This window comes from Chenopodium quinoa, unplaced genomic scaffold (genome assembly GCF_001683475.1).
Source record: "Chenopodium quinoa cultivar QQ74 unplaced genomic scaffold, ASM168347v1, whole genome shotgun sequence".
NCBI classification, from domain to species: Eukaryota; Viridiplantae; Streptophyta; class Magnoliopsida; order Caryophyllales; family Amaranthaceae; genus Chenopodium; species Chenopodium quinoa.
This window is the reverse complement of record NW_018743331.1, coordinates 3,947,483-3,975,061: the sequence shown is the minus strand read 5'-3', so window position 1 is coordinate 3,975,061 and position 27,579 is coordinate 3,947,483. Positions and strand designations below refer to the sequence as shown.

The following is a 27,579-nucleotide window of genomic DNA, read 5'->3' as shown; positions in this document are numbered from 1 at the left end:
CAGGTCTAAAAAGTTCTAATAAGTTCAATAAGGTCTAAAAGTTTAATAAGGTCTAAAAGTTTAGTAAGGTCTAATAAGTCCAGATAAGTTCAGAAAAATTCAGTTCAATTAAGATAAATTCAGGTTCAATAAGGAGAAGAAAACACACCCTTAATGTCATAATACTTGGTATATATATGTGAAATCTAATAATTGTTTTCCACTATCTTATTTCCAATATTAACTGTGTAAAACTACCTAACATAACTTTCTTTTGGGAACAAAAGGAGTAGTTATGACGACATGATAAACATAACATTCACGGTATACATATTTGTGCAATTTATTACATGATTTTGCAAAGATACACGGCGTCTTAAGAAATTTCCTGTTAACGTCAAAAATGGGCAAGTCTTTGACTAAAATGAAGCATATGTTCGGAAAATCTTGAAATTGTCCCCACAATTCGGACCCAAACAAAGAGACAGAGAATCATGCCCCGCTCCAACAATTTTAGAAATGATTTTGTTTGTACTCTAAAATTTTCATCCAACCACTTAGAAAATGCAATTGAAATTAATTAAATTGATATTTATATTTGAAATTTTCACCAGAAACAAAAATTAAGTTTGGATTAAATAATATAGTGATGATTAATTCATTCTCTTTTTTCATAACTTATATCTTCCTTTTTATTATAAAACCAAAAAAATTATTTTCAATTTGTGTTCACATAATAATCATCATTAATAATATAAAGTGTTTCTAGATTCTTGGAAATAGTTGTTCAATGTTTCAACATCTAATAATAAAAAACTTTAAGGAAAATGCTATATATATAGCCCTTACGGCTACATATAAAGAGCTAAAAAAGGAAAAAAAAAATAAATAAATAAAATATCACATTAATTACACTGATTTGTGTGTGATTTTGTCATGCATTTTTAAATTAATACCAAATTAAAAAAGATATGATTATCCATAACCCTAAGGGCTACAGCATTACCCAAATTTTAATAGTGTGATATTGTATAATAATCACTCCATCCTCAAATAAAAGCTTTATTTGTCTTTTGTACGTTTTTAGAAAAGTGATAAAAATTAAGTAGTTAGTAAAATAAGATATTTTGATTTGATAACTTAAAATGAATGAAAAAATTAAATAAAAATTAAACTTCCATTCAAGGAAAGGTTTTTTTTTTTTTTTTTTTTTTTTTTTTTTTTAATGAGACTTTAATTGGGGACGGAGAGATTTTTGTAATTTCCTTATCAATACTACAATCTTAAATTAATTTCTTTCATTTTGATTTATACTTTTATTTTAGTCGATATTGACAATATAACAACATTTGAAGAATAGAGTTCTTTGGGTTGTAAATTTTTTTTTTTTATTTTTTTATTTTTAGAAACGCTAGAAGTACCATTAATTAAGAAATAGACAACTTGTCCATGAGTACATAAGAGGCAATTGAACAATGATTCTCCCATACTTGCTCCAAACCAAACAATACTATTCTAGCATTATGATGAGCAACATAATTTCCATCACTTCGAACATGAGACCACAAAACAAACTTGAAGTCCTTACAAAAATACATGACATCATCTAAAAATTGAGTCTAAATCAGAGAAAAAGCACTAGCTTTTGAGATTCTATTGATGACAATTTGACTATCAGACTCCACCACAAGCTTCGAAAAGCCATACCTGCGAGCAAGCTTTAACCCAAATAGGACTGCCTTGCATTTTACTACCTCAAGGGGCCAGCTGCCCCTTGTTCTTCGAGTCTTAGCACACAACACTTCACCTTCTGCATTGCGGACAACAACCCCAAGCCCCAGCCTTTATCACGCAAACACACATCACAGTTCACCTTCACAAAATCAGTAGGAGGGGGGAACCAGGTTTTGGGGCTTTTCTTCTTCTTAGACCCAGTTGCACCATAGATTTTACCAGCATACTTCGAGCAATCATCCACCATTCTTATGGCTCTCTCACGCACAACCAAATGAGGAACTCGCATTAAAGATCTTGTTGTTGCACCTACTCTATATATTCCATAATAAGGCAACCCCCTTTAGGCACTTCTTCGAATTTACTTCTTGCCAGCTCACAAGGACTTCCTTGAAATCAATGTCTTGTACAGTGGGAACCAATTTATCACACTCCAACTAACGCCATAGGTCACGCACAACAGTACAAAAGAAAAATGCGTGCCCCAACGACTCATGCTCAGCCATACACCAAGGACACGTATCAATCTCACTCATGTGTCTGTAATGATGCAGCTCACGAGTGGGTAAAGACTTAGTACAGGCACGCCAGAGGAATTGCTTCACCTTTGGGATCGTGTCAAGGCTCTAGATCACGACCCAAGCCTTGTGAAAATCATCGAGATTACAGCCCTTGCCCAGCATTTACGCGGTTTTTACAGAATATATTCCATCGTTTGAGAAAGCCCATGTACGCTGGTCTTTAGGAGATCGAACGCTGATAGGGATCTTCAAAATGCAGGCTACATCTTGTTTATCAAAATTTGCAACAATTGCCTCATAATTCCAGTCCCTGTTTGCATCATTAATTAAGTCACGCACCAATGTGAGCCCATTTGTTCTTGGGGATTGGATGAATTGGCCTTCAACATCAGCCACCCAGGGATCAGAATAAATATTAATATCACACCATCCCCCAACCTCCATAGCATCCCTTCCTTCACTAGAGCTTTTGCACCCCAAATGCTGCGCCAACAATAGCTACCATTCAGTCCTAGTGAATAGAGGTGTCCACCGTGCGAGTCGTGCGAGCTGGGTTAGGGTTAGGTGGGTCGCGGGTTGGGGTTTCATGACACACGGCACGACACACGTAGGGTAGGGTGGGCCGGGTCGTGGGTTGGGTCGGAGAAGTTGGACACACCAGGGTTAGGTTCGTGGGTTAGACGAGTCGTGGGTGGGTCGAGCTGGGTTTGTGGGTTAGACGGATCGTGGGTGGGTCGAGCTGGGTTTGTGGGTTAGACGGGTCATGGGTGGGTCGAGCTAGGTTCGTGGGTTAGACGGGTCAAGGTGGGTTAGTGAGTTAGGGTGGGTCGAAGGGTGGGTTAGTGGGTTAGGGTCGGGTGGGTTTGTGGGTTAGGTGGGTTAGGGTCGGGTGGGTTTGTGGGTTAGGGTCGGGTGGGTTTGTGGGTTAGGGTCGGGTGGGTTCGTGGGTTAGGGTCGGGTGGGTTGTGTGGTGTTTTAATTTTTACAAAATTAACAATTTGATGGCTTGCTCTTTATTAAGATGCCTACGTATCCTTATATTATAAAATAAGGAATCAAAGCCAGCGTAGTTCTTATATTGTACTTCTTTTGAAATTTGGGGGGGGGGGGCTTGGAACTATCTTTAGAAAACTAAAATTTAATTTTGCAATTAAATTGTAATTTTCGAAAAATAAGTTGCCTACGTATCCCGAAAGAATCAAAGCCCACGTAGTTCTTAGCGTACCTGATTTAGACTTTTCTAGCCACCCATGTTTGTTGCATCATCATCCCCGGAAGCTGCATCATCCGTTGACGACTCCAATATCATCACAGGATCATCTTCATCGTCTTCGTCTTCCTTTAAACCTTGAGTTCTTCTTTCAGCTTGATCCCAATCTTTCTTACAAACACAAATTTGAATGCTTTCCGGAGTTAAGCGAGATCTTTTTTCATCTAACACTCTTCTACCTGCACTAAAAGCAGACTCGGAAGCAACAGATGAAGCGGGAACTGCAAGTATATCTTTTGCAATTCTCGCCAATATAGGAAAACTTTTTTTATGTTCTTGCCACCATTTTATAATTTGAAAGTTGTTGTTGGTCTCATGTTGATATGACAAATAATCATTAATAGCAAGTGTTGAAGAAGATGATGATGAGAATGATGTAGATGCTTTGTGTTTTTTTTTTCATAACTTTATCAAGAAAACCAAATCTAGAATCGGAAGTGCTAGTAGTAGTTGGTGTTGCCAAATCAAAACCATAAATAGATGCATAATGATCATAAAGGTCTCCCAAAACAGATTTGCATTTGTTAATATATTCACTAACATCATAATCGATACTTAAACTTGTATAATAAAATTCTAAAAGATTTTCCAAACCTTCAGCTTTGACACCGGGGTCAAGAATAGCAGCAATTCCATAAATGATTGGAAATTCACTAAAATAAGTATGCCACTTACGTTTCATGCTATCAAGAACGGGACGAAGTCCATCAATCTTCATATGCTCTTCGATGGTGTGAACAACTTTAACACACTCAATTATGACTAAATGAACGTTAGGCTCATAAATATAAGAGAAAATATGAGTTGCACTATCAAAAGCATTTAAAACATCACGAACAAAAGAAGCATTAGTCCAATGACTTTCGGTTATTAACTCAGTAGGATCAACACGAGTCTCATTGTAAAGTTGGGTCAAAATATCACGATACTTTATAGCATCACTCAACAACTTGAAAGTAGAATTCCAACGGGTAGGGGTATCAATAGACCATTGTCTTTTCTTAAGACCTCTCTCTTTACACATAGCTATGTACTTTCTTCTAACTGACTGAGTAATCCTAATCCATTTTATAACTGTTCTAATTGGGTTTAGCAATGGTTGCAACTCAGCGAGACCCTCTTGAACAGACAAATTCAAAATATGAGCACAACATCTAACATGCAAGAGACTACCACCCAACAACAAATTCAACTCGGAGTCATTTTTCAAATAGTCAATACACTTTGTGTTTGCAGTTGCATTATCAAGAGACAAAGAAAAAACTTTATTATTCAAGTGAAATTCTTTTAAACAATCCAAAATACGAACTTTGATGTTAAAACCGGTATGCCTTTCTTCCATAGCTTGAAAACATAGTATACGTTTTTGAATAAACCAATCATCATCCACCCAATGAGCAGTAATGCAAAGAAAAGGTTCGCCAAAACTAGAAGTCCATGTATCACTTGTAAAACTAACACGACCATCAAAAGTACGAAATAATTCAATCAAACCACTCCTATACTTATAATAAGAAGTTTGTGTATAACGTCTTAGGGTATTTCGGGGGACACGAGTAAATGCAGGTTGTAATGCAACTTTATTAAAATGCTCAACGTTTGCATTTTCACCGTAACTAAAAGGGTATTCATTAGCAATAACTAAAGTACTCATTTCATCAATCATTCTATCTTTATTATAAATGAAAGGTGTACCTCCGCCGGGTTGGTTCATGTATCCACCCAATTGTGTTTGGACGCCACCCCCCGAAGGACGGGGGCCATTTTCGAACAAGTCGTGTTTATTTTGCAAATGCCGACTCAAGGTTCCGGTTCCATCTCCCGTTTTCCAATTATATGACTTGACATTTGCACCTAGCGCCTTGCAAACTAGGCATGTACAGGTGAACCTCTTTGGTTGACCAGGTTGCCATCCCGGGGGTGTGACCTCAACTCGTTCAAAATGTTTCCACACCCAAGAAAAATGTGCTCGACCTCTACTTTCACCGCCACCACCTTTCATAAATCAAATTATTAAAATTAATTTTTAAATGCTATTCATGAAAATAAGCTTTTAAATTTTAAATATTTTAATTATACTTATTTAAACGCATTTTTCATGGTAATTAACTAATTGTAAATCATAGAAAATTGGAAACTAAACTAACTTTATAATCATTAATAATAGTTTTTTTAAATATTCATAACAATAAAAATTTAATTAGAAATTACCTTGAGATGAAGGTTGAGATGTTGGTTGCGATGGAGGTGGCATAGTTGAACTTGATGATTGGTGGGACTCGTGGGAGAAATGTTGTGGTGGAGACGTTTGAATATTTTGCCTATCTCCTAAACCATAATCTCCATATTCATTGACAAATTGGTTTAAATTTTCCGTATTAATTTCATACGAAAAATTTGCACCACCACTCCTTTGGCTACCACTTCGACCACCACTTTGACTCCTTCCCATTCCTCCTCTTGAGCTCATTTTTTTTTTGTATGATTACTAATTATAATATGGAGAAGAACTTTTTTTTTTTAGAATCTTAAGAATACTAATAATAATATTAAGGAGATTTTTTTTAACAAAAATATAACTCTATATAACACTTGAGAATTTGAGAACAATAAGAATTTTTAAGTAAGAGAGAAAGAAAGCTTGAATTTGTGTGGAAATTTGAGTGAAATGGAATTGGTATTTATAGGAAAAATAGAATGGATGATCATACACTTAAAAAACTAGCCGTTAGATACAAAAAACTAGCCGTTAGATACAAAAAACTAGCCGTTTTTTTTTTTAAATGGATGTTAGGCCGTGCGGGCCGTGCGGGTCGTGCGAATTGTGCGGGCCGTGCGGGTTGTGCGGGTTGTGCCGGCCGTGCGGGTTGGGCGTGCGGGCCGTGCGGGTCGTGCGAATTGTGCGGGCTGTGCGGGCCGTGCGGGTTGTGCGGGCCGTGCGGGTTGTGCCGGCCGTGCGGGTTGGGTGGGTCATGCGTGCGGGTTGGGTGGGTCATGCGTGCGGGTTAGGTGGGTTGGCTCGTGCGGGTTGGGTGGGTCATTCGTGCGGGTGGGCCGTGCGGGCTGGGTTGTGCCAGGTGGGTCGGGTTAGGTGGGTTCACGGGCTAGGTGTGTCGAATTAAATGAGTCAAAACGGGTTGTGCGATTTGGGTCGAATCAAACGGGTTAAACTGAGCTGGGTTGAAATGGGTTGTGTCGAAAATTTTGGACCCACGACACAACCCGGATTAAATCCGAGCTGTGCCGGGCTGTGCCGGATTGAAACCGGGTCGGACCCACGTGACCCACCAGCCGTGCGAGTTAGGGTGGGCTGGGTCCAACCCGGCCCACTGGCCACCTCTACTAGTGAAGCATTGAGGAAGTCAGTGTTAGGGTAATATTTGCCCCTCATCACTCGACTTAGAAGAGAGTCAGGATAGATAGCTAGCCTCCAAGCTTGCTTTCCAAGTAAAGCCTCATTAAAAACCTCCATATCACAAAAGCCTAGACCTCCAAAACATTTCGGCTGACACATACGATCCCACCTAAGCCAGTGAACCTTTCGACGCAAATTAGTGTTCCCCCACAAAAATTTAGCCGTCATTGATTTTATCTCATCAATCACACAAGTAGGAATTTTATAAACCCCCATTAGATATGTGGGAATGGCCTGTATAACAGATTTCACAAGAACTTCTTTTGCAGCCTCAGAGAGAAGCTTCTTCTTCCATCCGTTAAGCTTCTTCCAAATTCTGTCTTTAAAAGCGGCAAAAACCATTCTATTAGATCTTCCCAAAATGGTGGGAATTCCCAAGTACTTATCATGCTCATCGACCAAACACATTCCCATAATCTAAATTAATTCTTCTTGCTTCGACAAACAAACACCCTTGTTAAAAGAGACCTCCGATTCTTCATAATTAATTTTTTGTCCGGAAGCTGCTTCATAAATGTTGATTATATCAACTATCTTAGAGCATTCCACTCGATTGGCTCTAGCAAAAAGTAAATTGTCGTCCGGAAAAAAGAGATGAGAGACTTTCGGCCCATTCCTACTAGCACCCGCACCATGAATAAGCCTATCATCGGACGCCTTCCTAATCAATGCTGAAAAAGCATCAGCTATAATAATGAAAAGGTAAGGAGAGAGCGGATTACACCTTGTTTGAGGCCCCGGGAAGGGAGAACGAGTAAGAGACAAAGGTGACATAACTCATAACCACCTTAATCCACTGATCAGCAAAGCCCATCTTCCTTAATAATTTCTCCAGAAACACCCACTCAACTCTTTCATATGCCTTGCTCATATCTAACTTCATGGAAATAGTCCCCTTTCGACTCTTACTTCTTTTCTTCATGGTGTGAAAAAGTTCCATCGCAATGAGAGCATTATTAGTAATCAATCTGCCCGGGACAAACGCACTCTGATTTTCGAAGATAATATTTGGAAAAATTGTTTTCAATCTCATAACCAATGCCTTCGAAACAATTTTGTATAAAACATTACAGAGAGCAATAAGACGGATCTCGGCAATAGAAGTAGGATTTTTCACCTTTGGAAATAAAACAATATTTGTCTTATTAATTGATTCCGGAGACAAAATACCACTAAGGATGCTATTAACTTTTTCAAACACCGCATTACCAACAACATGCCAAAATTTTTGATAAAAAGTTGCATGTAACCTATCAAGCCCCGGAGTCTTACAAGGATGCATAGCACAAATCGCCATAAACACCTCACCTTTGTCAAAGGGCTTAAGAAAAAACTCATTCTCATCGGTCGTAATTGATGGGACAATAGCCTTAAGCACCTACTCACACTCCACCGTAAAGGGGCCAGAAGAAGTGAAAAGTTTCTCATAAAAATTCTGAGCAATGTCCTCCAAATCATCATCATCAGTACGCCAGCCACCATTCTCATCAAATAAACCCTTGATCTCATTCTGACTTCTTCTTTGTGATGCCCTATGATGAAAATATTTAGTGTTCCGATCACCATCTTTAATTTCCGAGGCTCTAGATCTTAGATACCAGTAGGCTTCTTGCTTCTCAAATAAATCATCCAATTTCTTTTCCAAGTTCGAGCAAAGAGAAATATTCTATACAGTCATAGCAGTAGCTTGGGTATCATGTAGAAATTTCTATGTCTCTTCATTTTTTCTATCAAGATCACAAAACTTCTTCCCACCCCATTTTTTGAGAGCTTCTAAAGTTAACCCAAGTCTGGCCTCGGTAGGTAGCCCCGCAGCACTACTCCATGCATCTTTTACCGCGGTGTCACACGAAGCATCGAGCAACCACACAGTCTCAAACTTCAAAGACTTCACACCCTTTCTTTTCCTTCTCTTCTCACGCACTAATTTCAGCAGGATTGGGGAGTGGTCGGACTTGTAGCGCACTAAATTTTCCACAACAGCTTCCGAAAACAAGTTACGCCAATTATTATTGCTACAAAATCTATCAAGTCTCTCCCTTACAAGCGCTTGTTCAATCAACCCCCTTTCCCAAGTAAACCATTGTCCTTCGCAACCGAGATCATGCAAATTACCTCACGAAAATCATAGATTGCACGTCTTTCATAATTCGCACCACCATCCTTCTCATCATAGCTTAACTAGGATTTCATTGAAATCCCCATCAAAGAGCAAAGGGCCATCATAAGAATCACACAGACTTCGAACAAGGTCCCATGTTTTCGATTTATTTGCCGTCTCCGGCCAACCATAAATTCCAACAAACCTTCACCTAATCCAATCCCCATCAACAATGTCACCACAAATATGATGTTGCGAGAGAGAAATTAAGGAAAAACTGACATTATCTTTTTTCCAGTAAATGCACAAACCACTCGACAAACCAACACTATTCACATCAATAGCACAGTCAAAACCCAAACGAATTTTTAAGTTTTCGGACTCGCCTTTCTTTATTTTAGTCTCCGAGATGAAAAGTAAATCCGGGGCAAATTTGAGACACCACCTCCGCAGTGCCTTGACTGATCGAGGGTTGCCCGCACCTCGACAGTTCCAGCATAAAAGCTTCATTGCTCTTCACGGGGTTGGACTTTGCCAACACCCGTTACTTGGAGTTTAGAGTACTCCCCACTCTCTCCATTAGGAGTTTCGGTCCTCAAGTCTACCTCAAACCCCATCAGTCCTTCTGTCTCATCCCCAAAGCTCTCCTCACCCCTCTTATATCCCCTTTCACTCATCAACTTCATCCTCTTATCCCCCTTTAATTTCTGCTGCCCCACCGTATTTGAAATAAGCTCCCCGACATCCCTTTCTCTTCCAATGTTCACCCCTACTGCACTCTCAGAGGTGTCCATGAAATCCCCTACTCTCGCCCCTTTTTTAACAACACTCACCCCCTTCATAGTCCCTTTGCCAGTAGTCTCCTCATTACCCCGTGTTTGTAACTCACTTACACCCCCTTCCTTTCCTATACCCTCTTTCTCAGTATCCATCTCAGGTGAGTTGACCCCAAGAGAAGTAGGTGTTATGTTCTAAACAACAATAGGACCAGCCCGCAACACCAATTTATTACTACCCTCCTGTAAAATAGCACGCAACTATGCTTCTCTAACTTTTGGAGCAGAACCAGAATTTGGATGCAAGGGTGAGAATTGAAGTTTTCTGGCTGCACTTGGGGGACCTAGCCTTATAGTATTGAGATTATTGTAAGAGATTCTCTGCACATGCTTCTCCTTATCTCTTTTGAATAATACCACACGAGCACTAGTGCATTCTCACCATCTTTTTCTTCTTGTTCGAGGCAATCTTTATCAGTATGCCCCAACTTTCCACAAAAGTAGCAGAAATCTCCAAGCCTTTCGTATAGTATTTAAAACCAATCCACTTAGTAGTGGCAGAACTAGTTGCAATTTTGATTCGTCGACGCAAAGGTTTGTTAATGTCTATCATCACCTTCACTCGCATAAATTGATCCTAGCTAATCAGATCCGCATCATCGAACTCCAAAAATTCTCCAATTGCATCACCAACTTCTCGAGCAAATACAGCATTGCGTTGTCCAAAAGGGACATCAAGAAGTCTAATCTAGAAGGGTGTTTTATCACACGCAACGTCTGAGGGTTGTTCATCTTCATCAGTTGTTTTCAGAAGCAACATTTGATTGTCAAAATACCATGGTCTCACTTCCAGAACTCTAGTCTTATCTTCCTCGTTAAAGAATTGAAAGATAAAGAGATTTGTTTCAACAACACGCATAGCCATATTATCCGTCAGCCTCCAAAGGCCATGCAAAACCCTCTTCATTGCCTCCATGCTGTAGGGTTTGTTTGTAAGCATCTTGCCTACAAGCGAAAGGTCAAGTCTCACTTTTGTCTTTTCATCAATAACATCATCCACACCATTCCCAATAACCAGATTCTCCTCCTCCGTGAGTTTGAGTTTCTCCCAATCTTTAACTAATTTTTCCGCCATCGTCACATTAGGATAAGAGAGATTACAAATTCCGGAAGAAATTTGCCAGAATGAGATCTAAAAACAAGAGAAAACCGACTGCGACAAAACCTACTCGAGGGACTTTTTTATACTATTTCTTTGGGTTGTAAATAAGTATAAGCACATTACACATTAATCTGTAGGCTATGTTCTTTTCACCTTATTTTTACTGACATGAAATTAATTTTACTAAATTGAAATTAGTTATGCCGAACTTAAATTATTTTACTAAACTGAAATTAATTTTCTTGAACTAAAATTATATTTATTGATTCTCTATTATAGTTCTTCTTTATAATTACTAATTTCTACTAAACTGAAATTATTTTTATATAATATTATTTTTGTAAGGTGAAGAGGACATTGCCTAATTAAGGTTTTATTTAGTTTAATAATATACCTTATATATAGCCATATAAGGGCTTTAAATATCATTTTCCATAAAAATAAAAATAAAAATAAAAATGAATAATTTACATTCTTATATTTCTCAAACTCTAAATTATCCAATTTCATTTTATTTAATTTTTTTTTATGGAAAATATATATCTCAAATTCTTTAAAGATAGACCTCTCGGTGCAGTGGCCTAAAGGTCACCTCGCATCCTTGAGATGCGAGGTTTGATTCTCATCGGTCACAAATCCCCCCTTATCCCCGCTGAGGCATTGCCAGCCAGACTTCCTATGATACATAGAAGCCTTGATTGGGGCCCAATTACCTAAATTTTTTTTTTTTTTTGTAAGAAACTACCTAATAAAAGGTAAAATGTAGTAATATACTATACTACCTTTAGTCGAATTTCCACATTTGAACTAATTTTACGGTATTGAACCACCTCAAAACACCTTCAAAACTACTGCGGGGGTTGGTTTTCAAGGTGGTAAGGTTATTTTCACGGTGGTTGAAGGATACTCCGAGTTTATGAGGGTAGTTTCGTGATTCGGGATGGTGATTTTTGGGGTTAGACGTGGTGGTTTTGGGGATGGTGGGTGGTTTCGGCGTGGTGGAGGCAATTTTAAGCAGGTTGTGTTAGTTTTGGGGATGAAAACTGTGGTTTCGGGGGTGTTTTCAGGTGGGTCTATGGTGGAAATCCGGCAAAAGTAGTATTTTACAACATTTTATATTTTATTAGGTAGTTTCTTACAACATTGTACCTTTTATTAGGTAGTTTCTTGCAACACATTTTTTTTTATTAAATAGGTAATTTCTTACAAAATCTGAGTTTTATTAGGTAATTTCTGACAAAAAATCCAATTTTTTTTAATAGATATATATATTATTACCAAGTACGTACGGATTAACAACAATGTGATTTTGTTCACAATGACACTTTTTCCTTGTTGAACAAAATACAAGGAGATTGCTTTCATTTCCCGTACGTGACTCTTTGCAAATACAATCTCTCCTTATCCAATCTTAGAATATATGTGCAGTTTATTCTTTTGGTACTTTGCTCTTTAATATTTCAAATATTGTTAACATAAATCTCTCATTTCATATATCTTTATTTTATAATAGTCATTTCATATATCTTGAAGAATATATTGATTTTTTTTTTTTTTTATTTGAAGTTTATTAAACCTTTTTGAGGTCGCCAAACAAATATATAGAAAAGGGGTTTTAATTGTATGTTATGATTATTTGTTTTAGGCTAGGTTAGTTTGTTAAGCCTTATCAAAAACGAAGTACGTACCTAGTAAGAGTAGTGATATACGACTATCCGAGTACTACTTTTGTTTTATAATGTTATTAACATTTATAATTTGCACAAGAATTGTAATAAAGGGAGAGTGTAAGAAGTGGACGTGTGTAAGAAAAAAGTGGATGAAATAAGAAAGATAATGTAAAAAGGTGAATGGGTGTAAGAAAAAAGTTGGATAAATTAAAAAAAAATAGTTGAAAAGGTTTATATATTATGGTATCAGGAGGGAAATTAAAGGTAAAATAGATTTGACGATGAGAAATAAAGTAGATATGTTCATAACATTATGAAACAGATAAAAACGGAATATGTTATAAACATTCTATCTTTCTACAAATTTCCATTATTATATACTAAGCGAAATTAGTTGTGTATCTGGTTTTCTCTCCTCTATAAGTACTGTCTTTTTCCCTTCCCTATATCGTCTTTTTATCTCCTTCCTCATACTCTACAATCGTGCGTTGTACGAGTCATTAGACTAGTTGAAATTAAAAGGAGAATTATCTTAATTTATAGAATAGCCTTGTCATCCCTAGTTAATTACAGGCCATGGGCCAAAAAATATATATACAATCCAATGATAAGACACAAACCACCTTACTACATTAATTAAGTAATAAAGCATGGGCCAAAGCCATTCAAATCCAATGGTTTTAGATTAAGAAATTAATTAAACAAGTCAATATCAAGTCTTATCGATCTTAGGGATTAGGGACATATAACACTAAAAAAAAATTACTATGTAATTAATCACCCTAATTGTGTGCCTAGGTTTAAGATTATAGCTCAAATAAGGTTTTCTCCTTGGGAGGCTTTTTTTTTTTTTTTCCTCTCCTCTAGGGTTTCTCCCTTTGGAGGGTTTTCCTAGCCTCCATTGCTAGGTTTTTTTAGTTTATTTTAAAGTTTTTCCTTCTCTCTTCTCCCTTTTCTCTCCATCATTACCATCTCTTTCCTCTTGGTCTCAATTGTGAATCTTTGTAGGGGTTTCCACTAGTGTTCTTACCGGTGGTAAGCCCCCAATAACCTTTTAATTGCTTTCAATAAATAAATCCCATCCTTGAGATGATAATTTTTCACTTGAGTTTATTTTCTTTTTATGTTTGTATGGCAAAAATTAAAAATCTAGGGTTTCATAATCTCTACAAGAATCCGGAAGACCACTGCACATGAGTATTTTCACTCAAATGACTACGCATCAGTGGATTTCAAGCCGAATCAGCGCGAACTCACAGATTGTATTGCTTCAGATGAAGTTATTTATTAAGGCGATTGTTAATCAAATCTACGATGTATTTAATTTTAAGGTGTGTACTTGTGTTGAAATTCTTGATTTCTTAGGAATTATATGTAAGTGTCGTTTGGCTACATTTTATTAATGAAATTCCTTTTTCTTCTTATTAAAAAAGATTATAGCTCAAATAATGCTAATAATATTCTTGAATGATTGCTTTGGCTGTGGAAAAACATAATGATAAACATTCAAGAAAAAGAAAAGCACCATTTAAGCCTAATCGTACACTTGAAAGCAAGAAAATAATGTGAAGGGGTAGAAAAAGAGGGTCCAAAACCTACTTTTTATTGGCCCCATTTATTTGCCTATCTCTTTCTCACCGTAATTATTTAATTTAAGCTCTTTCTTTCTTTCTTTCTTTTCTTTTGTTTTTTTTTTTTTTCCCCTCTCTTTTATTTTCTTCCTTCTTCTCATTTTTCACTTAGCTTCTTCAATATTCTTCTTACTTACTACTCTCTTGTATAGTTGTACCAAAATAATAACCAAAGGTGAACAAGGGTGAAAATTCTTAATCATGTCATCAAGCAACATGAAGGGTAAAGATTTAGTAAATCATCAAGGACCGTTGTCGGTGGGAGCCGGATCCCGGTCCTTAATGATTGATGATGAGGATCACAATAACCAACACCAAAACCAAAACCACAACCAGAATCAGAATCAGAACAGACAGTCACCGGCTCCACTAAGCCGGTACGAGTCCCAAAAACGACGCGATTGGAACACGTTTTGCCAATACTTGAAGAATCAAAGGCCCCCAGTTAATGTCATGTCACAGTGCAGCCCAAATAATGTGCTAGACTTCTTAAGGTACCTAGACCAATTTGGTAAAACTAAGGTACACATTCAAGGATGTGTTTTCTTTGGCCAACCTGAGCCCCCAGGCCCATGCACTTGCCCCCTTAGGCAAGCTTGGGGTAGCCTTGATGCCCTCATCGGACGGTTACGAGCCGCCTACGAGGAGAACGGAGGTCCACCCGAAACCAACCCTTTCGCTAGCGGCGTGATAAGGATGTACTTAAGGGAAGTGAGGGATACTCAAGCTAAGGCTAGAGGAGTTCCTTACAAGAAAAAGAAGAAGAAGAGAAGCCAATTGAAAGCTGCTGCAGCAGCTGCTGTTCTTGTTGCTAGTAGTAGTAATACTAGTGATGGAAGTTCACGGTTTCCCATGCAATCTCCTTCTTGATCAATGATCATATTCTATATAATATGAAGTCATACTATAATTAGTCTTTTGATCTAAAAGACTATATTATATATATATAGGTAATTTCCCATCTTAAATTTCCTTAGGTTCATGTTTTTAATTTGTTTATTTGCATACATTTTGAAGAATTTTTGTTTTTGATTGTTACATATAGTACATGTTATTATATCTTGCTACTAGTAATATATACACTACAGGAAATTGGGTTTAATCTCTCTCTGAGTCGATAATTTGATTGATATTACATCTTCGTGTACGGATTGATTGTTCAATTCACTACTCTGTTTCACTACAGATCAAATTAATATGAACAAATTTAAAGTAATACCAAAACATAATACAATCAATAGCACACATATATAATCATTTAATATTAAAAGTATGAACAAAAAATATTACATCAATCTTGTTTAGAATTGTTTATATGTTAGGATGGTTTGACTCGTTTTTGAATTAGTACATTAACCTTCCTATTAAAAAATTAAATTATAGAAAAAGATATCATGTTAGAAATCCTAGTTAATTAATTGGGTATATATGTTTAAAATTTTCAATTATAATTAGCACCATGAATGAAATTGAAGCTAAAACCCTAGCTTATCCAGGTGATGACTAGGTGAGGGCGATGCAAAAACCCTAGCTTTTTGGGCAATGGGTTGCTTACTTTTTACAACTAAAGACAAAAAGTTAATTTATTTTTTTTAACTACTGTACATTACTTAAAATAACACTGTGCTTCTTCCTTAAACATGCATTTTAACAATTTAATTTTTTTTTACTATTTTTACATGTACACACCAATTATTGGAGGACATGAAATGAAATATTTTATTTATTAATTTTTTTTAAAATTTTATTTTTAAATTTTAAGGGGATTTTCCAAATTCCAATATGTTCACATTTTGCTTTTTATAGCCGATTAATGGTTGCTTTAAGGATTCTGCACCAACTTATGCCTGCCATGGTTTTGTCCATTTATATAATATTATTATGTGTGACATGATATGATGATCACATCATAGAATATATATGTAATATATTTATATAAATATATTTATTTTTATGGGACCTAACATCTACAAGACTACAATGATGGGGCATTTGTTTGAGGGTCCATAGACAGGTTAATTTGGTTTCTAACATCACCAATTTCCACTCCATTTCTATAGTTTGTTCTTGCGCGCTTCTTTTTCGATTTTATTTCCTCTTTCTATTCATCAATCAACATGGTTTTTTTTTTTTTTTTTTTTTTTTTTTTTTTTTTTTTTTTACAAGAAATTTAATGTTTAGATTTGAGCAGAGAGTCTTGCATTGCCTCTCTTATTGTTTGAAAAGTTTTGAAAGGTGAGGTGAATCTTATTATATAGATCATATGTATCAAGCTATCAACTAATTGATATTTCAAACTTAAATATTTCAATGTGATATAATAATCCAAAGAGATCGATATTATATTACTAAGCACCGAATAATGTTACTTATGCAAAAAAAGAGGAGGGGGGGTAATTATGCGTGACACATCACACAAAAATCTTGGCGACTCAATACTTGTTACATAACACTCAAAATCTAAAATGTAAACTCTATCACCTGAGACCAAAATCCCAAAAACTTTTATACTCATCAAAGTTCGTTTGGTAATGGTTGATGGAAAGGCGGCACACAATAGGGATCGGAGGAGTTTTGCAGGTGGCAGATGCAGTGGAGCGCGTTGTGGTAACAAACATAGGAGGAAATTATTGGAATTTTTTTTTTTTTTTTTAATTTAAGAAAAAAAGGTTTCTGTTTATTTATTTTTGGCTACAATTTTTTAGTTAAAATTTAAATCATTTGAAAAATTGTATTTGAAAAATGAAATAGACAATTATCTTATATTTGATCATGGAGGTGAATATTTAAGCCAAGAGTTGTTGATCATGGGCCAATTAACCATAATGGTATAAAAATTAGCACCCTTATGACATATTGGTATAAAAATTATCGTAGGAGACATATTGGTATAAAAGTTAGCAAGTGGCAACAGATTGGTATAAAAGTTAAATAAGTGGCGACATATTGGTATAAAAGTTAACAAATGACGGCATATTGGTATAAAAGTTAGTGAGTGACAACATTTAACCCTTTTTCTAACCTGAATAATAAGTGCATATTGTACACATGATTTATTTTTATTCTTGTAACTTTATTCTATTGTTTTTCTATACCTTTTTTTGGTTCAAATATTCATTAATTTTTTTTTAAACACTATTAAAACAAAAAACAAAAAAAAAAAAAGGCCAAAGAATTAAAAAGAAGGAAAAAGGGGAGGAAATACGAGAATATAGAGGAATAGTTAGGATTATGGATAGAAATTAATCAAGAAAAATTACAAGATTAAGCTTTGAATACATACATTCGAGATTACATTGAGCTTTCAATTTTATTGCAATATTCAATATTATATAAATAAATTTTCTCCCAACTTCTTAATTATTAAATTAACATGCCAATTTAAACTTTTGAGACGGTAAATCATAAGAATTTATCTTTCCTTTCACTTTTTGATATTTTTGTTTGATCTTACAATATTTTTTTTTTCCAATAATCTTAGGTGCATGAGCATGGAGGAGAGAATTATTTGTTGTTAATTATGAGTATTAACAACAATGAAAAAATTATCAAAAATTTAAATTAAAATAATAATTAAGCACTTACTCCGGCAAGAAAGTAAGGGTTAAATGTCACATCTTGTTAATTTTTATACCAATATGTCACTATTTGTTAACTTTTATACCAATTTATCGCTGGTACGGTGCTAATTTTTATCAACTAGTGTCACGGAGCTTTCATTATCCTTTGGGGAATATGAGTATATGACGAATCAAATCAAAGTTCCCTCAAGATGAATTGATGAGATTAAGCGAATGAAAGATAAGTCTAATGCATTTGCAATAGAATCTCTTATGTATGCCATAATCTATACTAGCTCGTTTAGCTAGATATTTAATATGATTTAAGTATGTGTAGCAGATTTCAATCAAATCCGATCTACGTAATCTGCACTATAATACAACTAAGAACATTCTAAGTACTTAAGAAAGACGAATAAGCTAGGACATTTTCGTATTAGTGTGTAGAGGTGAGGTGAGGATCAACTATTTGTTAAAGGTTTGCAAACAACGATGGAAGTTTAAGTTTAAAAATCATATTGAGAATATTATTCAAAATATATTAGAGAATGGCTTTGATTGTGTGATATTAAGAAGTAATATTAGATCACAATATATAAGACTATTAATTAGTTGCTTTTATTTATTTATATTAGTAAATTTTGTTTCTTATATAATAGTGGTATAGAATTAAATTAAATGTCCAACATATATAATTTGTGATGTTCAATAGGCCGAATTGTCAAGTACTCAAGTGTGTGATTTGATGATTGAAACCCTATTAACTTAATAGACATCTAGCTAGTGTCCTTATTTTAAGTCATTAAGTTGGGCATAAATTAAATTTCGTGTCAAAAACAAAAAAAAAAAGGTTGGGCATTAATGACTGGTAAAAAATGACTAGGTTATAAGTTCATTGATTGATAGCTCAATTCCATATGGTATAAATCATACAAATACATAGGGATGTCTAACTAGTTAGGTTGTTCTCAGCTCTTCACCTTATTTTTGTTGAACTTATTTTTATTAATTAAAATTTATTTTTACTAATTTTCTATTATATTTGTTTTTTAAAGTTACTAATTTTTACTAATAAAAACTTATTTTTTCTAAACTTAAGCTATTTTTATTAACCTATTTTTACTGAACATAAATTATTTTCCTGGACATTATCCCTATCTTTTAAAAAGTATGAGTTAACTTTTATGAATAGTGTTTGGACAATTATATTCTCTAAAATGTTTATTTACTTATTTGCCCTCATCAATATAATGTTAATTACCTCTTTTTTTGAACTCTTATGAATAGTGTGCATACAGTTATACACCTAAAATATTTGTTTATATGTTTTCCCTAATTAATACTGTCAACAACTAAATTTAAATCAAAAGAGTTCTCCGACATGGCTGGCTATTGCGCGCATCATATGCGTTAGCCACCCTTGAATAAGATTAGGAAAACAGGGTCTTACATATACATATATATATATATATATATATATATATATATATATAGGGGAGGGATCCGGTAAGAACCCCTAGATATATAAGAACCCTAGATATATAAGAATCCATCTCAACCGTAGGATCAAGTTGTTTTAGACGGTTAAGATTAAAACACGTGTCCAACTTTTTCAACCCCCTTACCCACCTCCCAACCTTTTCTCTCTCCTCTAACTTTCTTTCCCTTCTTCCCGATTCTCTCATTTTCTCTCTCCTAAAACCCCCAAAAATCTGATAGAAGTTGCAATTTGAAGGATTTTCGCTTCAGGTATGTTTTTCTTTTCGATTTTGTTCAAATTTTCATGAAATTAGCATGATGTTCAAGTGAATTTGCAGTTTTAATTGGTGATTTTTGCAATTTTTAGGGTTCGGATTTAGGGTTCTATTTTTGCGATTTTTAGGAGTCGATTTTTGCGTATTATTTTGTGCGATTTTTGAGTTGGATTTTTCGTATGGAGTTTGATTATTTTGAGTTCGAGTTTAGCAAATTTAGGGTTCGAATCTTTGCGAATTATTTTGTTCGATTTTTGCGAATTATTTTGTTTGATTTTTGCGAATGATTTTTGTTCGATTTTTGTTCATTATTTCGATCAATTTTTGTTCATTATTTCGTTCGATTTTTGTTCATTATTTTTTTCGACTTTTGTGAATTATTTTTGTTTGATTTTTGTGAAATATTTATGTTCGAAAAATTTGATCTGTCAATTATTATTTTTTTTTGTTCGAATTAGTTCGATTTTTGCAAATTAATGTCAATTTTTGAATTTTTTTTTGAGTATGTGTATTCGAACAACAGATCTGTTGCTGCTATGGCTATTACTACAGCCTCTTCTACTCTGCCTACTGCCCCTCCTATCTTCTTCAAGGTTAATTTATATATATTTTGTAGTTGAAGGCATTTGGTGAATTTTATGAAGAAATTGATAACAAGAGTGTCGTTTTGTCCACTTTCGAAACAAGAAACATTGAGATGAAATGGAAGAGCAATGCAAACAAACATGATTGTGGAGTATTTTTGTTGAAGCACATGGAAACCTAGGACAATGTCAAAAACAATGAAATTCGGGGCTAGAGAAGGATAATGTACGTGTCAAGACATATGATTGATTAGGTTCTAATTACATCTCCATATTCTGATTATGTTCTAAAGTAATTCTGATTATGTTCTAAGTTAAATGTCTATGTTCTAAAGTAAATCTGATTATGTTCTAAAGTAATTATGATTATGTTCTAAGTTTAATGTCTATGTTCTAAAGTTAATCTGATTATGTTCTAAATTACTTGATTATGTTCTAAAGTAATTCTGATTATGTTATGAGTTAGATGTCTATGGTCTAAAGTTAATCTGATTATGTTCTAAAGTAATTATGATTATGTTCTAAGTTTAATGTCTATGTTCTAAAGTTAATCTGATTATGTTCTAAATTACTTGATTATGTTCTAAAGCAATTCTGATTATGTTATAAGTTAGATGTCTATGTTCTAAAGTTAATCTGATTATGTTCTAAAGTAATTATGATTATGTTCTAAGTTTAATGTCTATGTTCTAAAGTTAATCTGATTATGTTCTAAATTACTTGATAATGTTCTAAAGTAATTCTGATTATGTTCTAAGTTAGATAGATTATGTTCTAAAATAAATCTGATTATGTTCTAAAGTAATTATGATTATGTTCTAAGTTTAATGTCTATGTTCTAAAGTTAATCTGATTATGTTCTAAATTACTTGATTATGTTCTAAAGTAATTCTGATTATGTTGTAAGTTAGATGTCTATGTTCTAAAGTTAATCTGATTATGTTCTAAATTACATGGGAATGTTCTAAAGTATTTTTTATTATATTCTGAATTACATGTGTATTTTAATTTTAACGTGTTTGTATTTTTTTTGTTTGCAGTTTGAGCAAATGAAAAGGTTATGAGTGGAGTATTGTGGGAAGATTATAACATCAGAAGTAAATGAAGAACGGAAAAGAGTGATGAAGATGGCTAGAAAGTGGTCAAAGCTGAACAAAAATTGATATATGATTGTGTAAATCTTAAGTTTATATCTTTAGACATATATTTAAAACAATATATAGTACATTTTTTGTACAAATATGGAGATGACTATTTTGAACACGGGTATCATTTGGAATATTAATATCATTTGAAACATTAACCTTTGAAACATTATTTTTATAATGTTCTAAAGTATTTCTGATTTGGAATAAGCTTAAGTTTTTCTTTCGTACAATGAAGAAGGAAGAGGAAAGGAATGAGGTCACACTAAAGACACCAACTCCTCCAAAAACGACACAAAGATATTTCTACTCTAAGCTTCAATTAGTTGTCGCTCTCACCAAGTTTTTTTTGATATGTATATATAAATACATTATACTACCTCCGGTCTACTTTAGTTGCAACTATTTCCTTTTTGGGCTGGTCCACATTACTTGCAACTTTCCCATTTCTTTCCTTTTTTAGTAACTTTTTAGTGATAAAATTACCATTTTACCCTTACTTTTTTTTTAAACACCCTAATTACAAAACTGATGGGTTTCAAATCGGTGGGTTTCGGGGTTGGTGTTTTGGTTTTGGTGGTTCAGATGTGTTGGGTTGGTGGTTTCGGTGTCGGTGGGTTTGGGGGTCGTTGGGTTTCTGGGGTTAGTGGGTTTCTGGTGGTCGTGGCCGGTGAAATCGGTGGGTTGGGGGTAGTTGGGTTTCTGGGGTTGGTGGGTTTCTGGTGGTCGTGGCTGGTGGAATTGGTGGGTTGGGGGTCGTTGGGTTTCTGGGGTTGGTGGTTTGGTGGTTTGGTGGTCGTGGCTGGGTTGGTGGTGGTTGATTAATTGGGTTGAATTTGTTTTTTTTTTATTCCTTGATTAATACTTAATTTTATACCCTTATCTTTCATTAAACATGCTTAGGAAAATTTGCCTCGGCCTCCGCAAACCCTCCCAAAAACTTTAGAACATAAGTAGACTGAATTTAGATCATAGGCAAAAGAATTTAGAACATAGGTAAAAGAATATTTAGAACATAAGAAGAAGAAAAAAAACTTTAGAACATAGGTTGGAAAAATTTAGAACATAGGAAGAAAAAAAAAAAAAAAAAAAAAAAAAAAAAAAAAAAAAAAAAAAAAAAAAAAAAAAAAACTTTAGTATATAAGTAGACTAAATTTGGAACATAGAAAAAAAAAATTAGAAAATAGGTAGACTAGATTTAGAACATAAGAGTAGGCAAAAAAATTTAGAACATAAAAAAAGAATTACAGAAATGCCATTACTAAAGGATGGTTTTAGATGGTTGGATCAAAACTAATAAATGGTTGAGATTGGTTCTTATATAAGATTGAGTTCTTATATAGAGGAGGGTTCTTACATGAGCCTTCCTCTATATATATATATATAGATATTGAGAAAACCTAACTAAAATTCTCTTACGGAACAATGGTTATATATATATATATATATATATATATATATATATATATATATATATATATATATATATATATATATATATATATATATATATATATATATATATATATATATATATATAATAACGATTATTACGTATGACTTTGACATTGCCAAATACGGATTATCATGTTGAAAAATGAGATTATAACGGCAATACGTGGCCAAGTTATTAAAAATTGAGTGAGATTTCATTATGATTGTACAAGATTGAATAAGTTCTTAGTATTGGTGTCTATGGCCTCTTAATAAGGGAGAACAGAAAAATGCTTGCTCAGGCTCAAATGTAGTTAAATTTTTTGTTTCGATAGTTCTAGCTTGAATAATTTCAAGAAAGTTTAATTTAATTAATAATATGGTCTGGATAACATAATATTATGAAATTAAATATTAAGGGGCTTAAAAGAATTTAGAGATTACACATGTATTTTCAGACAAGTGAAAGATTGAAGGAATTGTCGTTGGAAATTACTAAATATATATCAAGATCCTATGTTAATCTTAGGGATAAGTAATTCAATCAATTTAGGTAGACTGTTCACATTCTTAACCTAGAAACTAAAAAAGATATGTAGGAAATATTATAAAAGTCTACTACTAAACGATAATTCGAGCACATCTTATGAGGTTAAATGTAAAAGTATTGGCCTTGATCAAAAGCTCACCAAAGTTCAGAAATTCTTGTGTTACAATAATGTATGCGTGACATCCTATTTTAGGGTAGGTCACTTTTGCAATTTCGTTAATGGTATATGAGTTACGATTCTTTAATTAAATTGACCAAACTAAGTGAATCCTTGTATCTTTATTGTTGACTATTGTTTTTTTTTTTTTTTTTTTGGTGTTTAGAGAGCCACAAGGGCGGGGTGAGAATCGATCCCAAGATCTCCTGGAATCGGGAGGAAAGCTCTAACCACTTGAGCTATCCCTCACTCTCATTGTTGACTATTGTTAATTTGAGTTAAACACAATTCCACTTTATTTCATAATTAATAATGTCATATTGTAAGTGTTTGTGTAACCAATAACATAAAATGAAGTTACCGAGAGTGTAGGATAGCTCAGCTAGTTAGAGCTTTCTTCCCAATTTTAGGAGATTTTGGGAATGATTCTCATCACCCGTTATTATGGCTTGATCTCTAAATTAAACACCAAAAAAAAAAAAAGTGTAATGCGTTACCCATTTAATCAAATTTGTTCCTATTGATTGAAATAGGAAAATAGGAATGATCATGCTTATATATAATCCTACAAAATATAAAATTGCGACTCCATCACTAGATTTACTATTAGCGTCAATAAATATCGTTGATAACGCTACATAATATCTTAATAGTACTACAAATCTACAATAGTGATGTTTTTGTTGTTATTATTAATAATTGTAGACATTGCTTTACCTTTAGTATTTTGTTAGACTAAAAAAAGCTAATATATCATACAATGAAATGTCGCAAATATCCTTGCAGCCTGTTTCCAGAATTCAAGCAACAACGTCAAGATGCTTTTTTCATCCCATGTATCTTTAGGGAAAATGTCACATCTTTAAAAAGAAAAGATAATTCAAATTAAGTAAACCAATAAGAAATGATAATTGGTAGGGGAAACTTTAATATGTGCGTGTTTTACTAATTCCTTTGTCTTATATTAAGTGTAATTTTGATTATATTGATATATTTGTGAATACTTAACTTTAATCATTAATATACTCCCATCAATTTTTTTAAGTGTTATAGTTTATTTTTTTCACTATTTACATAATAATTTTGACTTTAATTACTATTTTATTAATATATTAAAAAAATGTTATTGTATAATATGTTGTTGAATAAATCACAAAGTATATACTCATAGCACCAAAAAAAATAAAAAATAAATAAATAAATAAAAATAAAAATAAAAATAAAACAAAGTATATACTAATAATATGAATTTTTTAATTTTATTATTATTTTTATTAATATATTATTAAATAAATCAATGATCAAAGCCGTGCTTTGTCATGTGTGTCAAGTCAAGCATATAGGTCAAAGTTTTTAAGTCATTGGTTGAGCTTTGCAATCTCCAATTTCTCACCATCCAAATAAGTGATCATGCAACGTCAAGTGAGGGATTAAGTCCTAATTTAATAAAACAAGACTATCAAGCTACGAATAATTTTAGCAATTTCAATTCTTTTCAAATAGTTTTTATAATGCATCCAAGCTAGTGTACTTTAGATCACTTGTGTCATTTTCTAGTACGATAAATTGAATTCACCTGAAAATTATATTATGCTGTAGAGATCGATCAAGACGTGCATCGTGGTCTCAAATTATATAGGTCAAAGCAAGGGTACGATTATTAAAAAAAAAAAAAAAAACAAACAAACAAAAAATCCTGAACATTATGTTCATAAATTTTTTTTTTTTTTTCATAATCTAAATAGCTTAAATGAAAACATTAATAAAAAAATTATCAGAAATTTCTATTGTAAATATGCTCATCCGTGAACAAGATACACATCATATATGATCTCAAGTCTATGATATTAAAGTGAAATTTACCGAGAAGATATTAATTAAAAGTCTTGTCAAAAAAAAAAAAAAACGATATTAATTAAAAGTGAGTGATATGTTCTTTGCAAGTAAATGTGTGTAAAACCACTTCAAATGAATTTGTAAATTTAACTGTGAAAATAGAAACATCGCTGCGAGATAAAAAGGGAGGATGTATTATATTAATATTAATATTAAAAATAAGTTCTTCACAGTGAAGATATTGGATCTTGATTAATTAATTAATTGTTTTCTTGTAATCATTGCTCGAACACTATTATACTAACCTATAGTAAATTATAACGCAAATTAAGAAGCTAATATTTAATAGTCACGTTAATAATGTAATGTAACACAATCTAATCAACATAGAATTCCTTGTCACTAAGTAAAACCCTTTTACCCCCAAATTGTGGAATTGGGTAGCACCATAAGACAAGATGCAAAGGACTATTAAGGAGCAATTAGAAATGGTACATAGAATGATTACGACAGGCTGCTTTTACATGCTGAAATATTTGAATAAATATAGAAGTAACATGAATTTCTATTTCTTTTGGGGCTTAGAAGTCAAGAATGAAAAAGACAAGTTCACCAATTATTTTAAGGGGACATTTTTGAGTAGGATTCATTAATATGAGCATTCTTCCATATAAGATTGATTTTTTAGAAGCAGCCAACGAATATACGGCAGAGAGACGTGATTTATCGTATCACTTACTCAGAATCTTGGATGATGGCTCCTCTTTGTTTACTACCTACTTGCTTGTGTTTGCGAAGTGTTCATTTTGATTGGTTTGGTTAGGATAAAATTGGCTCGATTAATATTCGAGTGATAACTCATTTAATATATTGCTAATGAATGACGTGAGGATGGTGTTGGCTCACTTTGAGATTATTGTTTTCTATCACGTGTATCGAGAAGTCAATTGAGCATTAGATTATGTTGCAACTTTAGGCCATCAAATTGTAGATTATCTAAATATTGACCTCGACGTAGATGATAATACAATCATAAGAGAAAACTTTCCTAATTCTTGTATCTTTCCTTATAAAAAAATTAGGAAAAAAAAAGACACATTTGATTTATTTGCTTCCGATTAGGTCAAATTCTACTAATTAGTTCATGGATAAAAACAAATATAGTTTAGATATACACCTTTTGTCTAATCAGAGTTGATTAGATTCAATTAGGTGTAAACATAAGGTATGTACAGATTAGGACTAATCAAACGTAATAAAGTCTAACAAATTAAGTTCAAGTGAAGATAACACAACCTAAAAAAATAAACACATACATTAACTAAAAATAACATAAAGTTAAACCTTAATTGCTAAAGCATTTCCTCGGCCTTCATACAACGTTTATAGTTTTTTGTTTTTACTAGTTTTTATCATCCCATGCAATGCATGAAATGAATTTTTATTAAATTAAGTATACACTAGTTTTGTGCCCGGACGATGCCCAAATGGTTGATAAAATTTGTAGTTTAATTTTTCAATAAATATCTATGTTATTATTGACTTTAAATTATTTTTATTGACTTTAAATTATTTTTACTGAACTGAAAGTATTTTTACCAAAGTAAAATTATTTTTACTGATTTTCATTATTTTTTTAAATAAATTAAATATACTATAAATGGATCTTATTGTAAAGAATTTTTTAAAACGAATTTTATGATGGAAATAGAACCAAGTTATAGGATATTTATTAAAAGTTATGATTAATTTTGTGTATATGAAATATTAGAAGTATATCAATAATAAAACTCCATACAAAATTTTTATCTTAAAAAATCTATCAAAAATTCGCTTACTTAGCATCATATGTGTCACAATTATATCTATTTGTCGCCTACATGATGCGACACCAAGGTTATCAGGATCAGGATCCTACTTTGGATCGGTGAGAGGAATAGGATCGAATCGGTAAAATCGGTTCATAGAATCATAAGATTCTACAAAATTGATAAAAAGAGTAATAAAAGGGTTGCTACATAATTAGATAACATTTTTTAAGCCATAAAAATGGTAAAATTTATAGTTTTAGTAGTTGGGTAGTAATTTTCTTAGTTTAGAGAAAAGTTTAATTACTTTAGGTTCATTTTAATAAGTAAAAAGTAAGATCGTACGATCCTGACTGGTCCTACTCGATTCTCACCAATCCTGCACGATTCTGTCCGATCTTGACTGATCCTGTACAATCCAATAATAATTTAAGTGAAAAACAGGATCGTCCGATCCTACCCGATCCTGTAAGATCCTACCTGATCATGTGC

At 33.4% G+C, this 27,579-nt stretch overlaps 1 protein-coding gene and 1 long non-coding RNA gene across 3 annotated transcripts; both read left to right on the top strand.

Moving 5' to 3' along the window:
- Positions 1-14,133: 14,133 nt before the first annotated feature.
- LOC110737788 (protein LIGHT-DEPENDENT SHORT HYPOCOTYLS 10-like) lies at positions 14,134-15,361 on the top strand. The gene has a single exon (XM_021918136.1). The coding sequence runs from the start codon at positions 14,461-14,463 to the stop codon at positions 15,127-15,129; it is 669 nt and encodes a 222-aa protein (XP_021773828.1). The 5' UTR covers positions 14,134-14,460; the 3' UTR covers positions 15,130-15,361.
- A 4,587-nt stretch (positions 15,362-19,948) lies between these two features.
- On the top strand, positions 19,949-21,557 carry LOC110737787. 2 transcript variants are annotated; one of them, XR_002514471.1, is made up of 2 exons: positions 19,949-20,383; positions 21,198-21,557. It is a non-coding gene; the product is annotated as an uncharacterized LOC110737787 (long non-coding RNA). The 2 variants fall into 2 exon arrangements; XR_002514470.1 differs by having other exon boundaries at positions 19,949-20,411.
- The last annotated feature ends 6,022 nt before the right edge of the window (positions 21,558-27,579 follow it).

Coding starts and splice junctions, on each gene's coding strand:
- LOC110737788 (XM_021918136.1), top strand. CDS start 14,461: ATGTCATCAAGCAACATGAAGGGTAAAGATTTAGTAAATCATCAAGGA.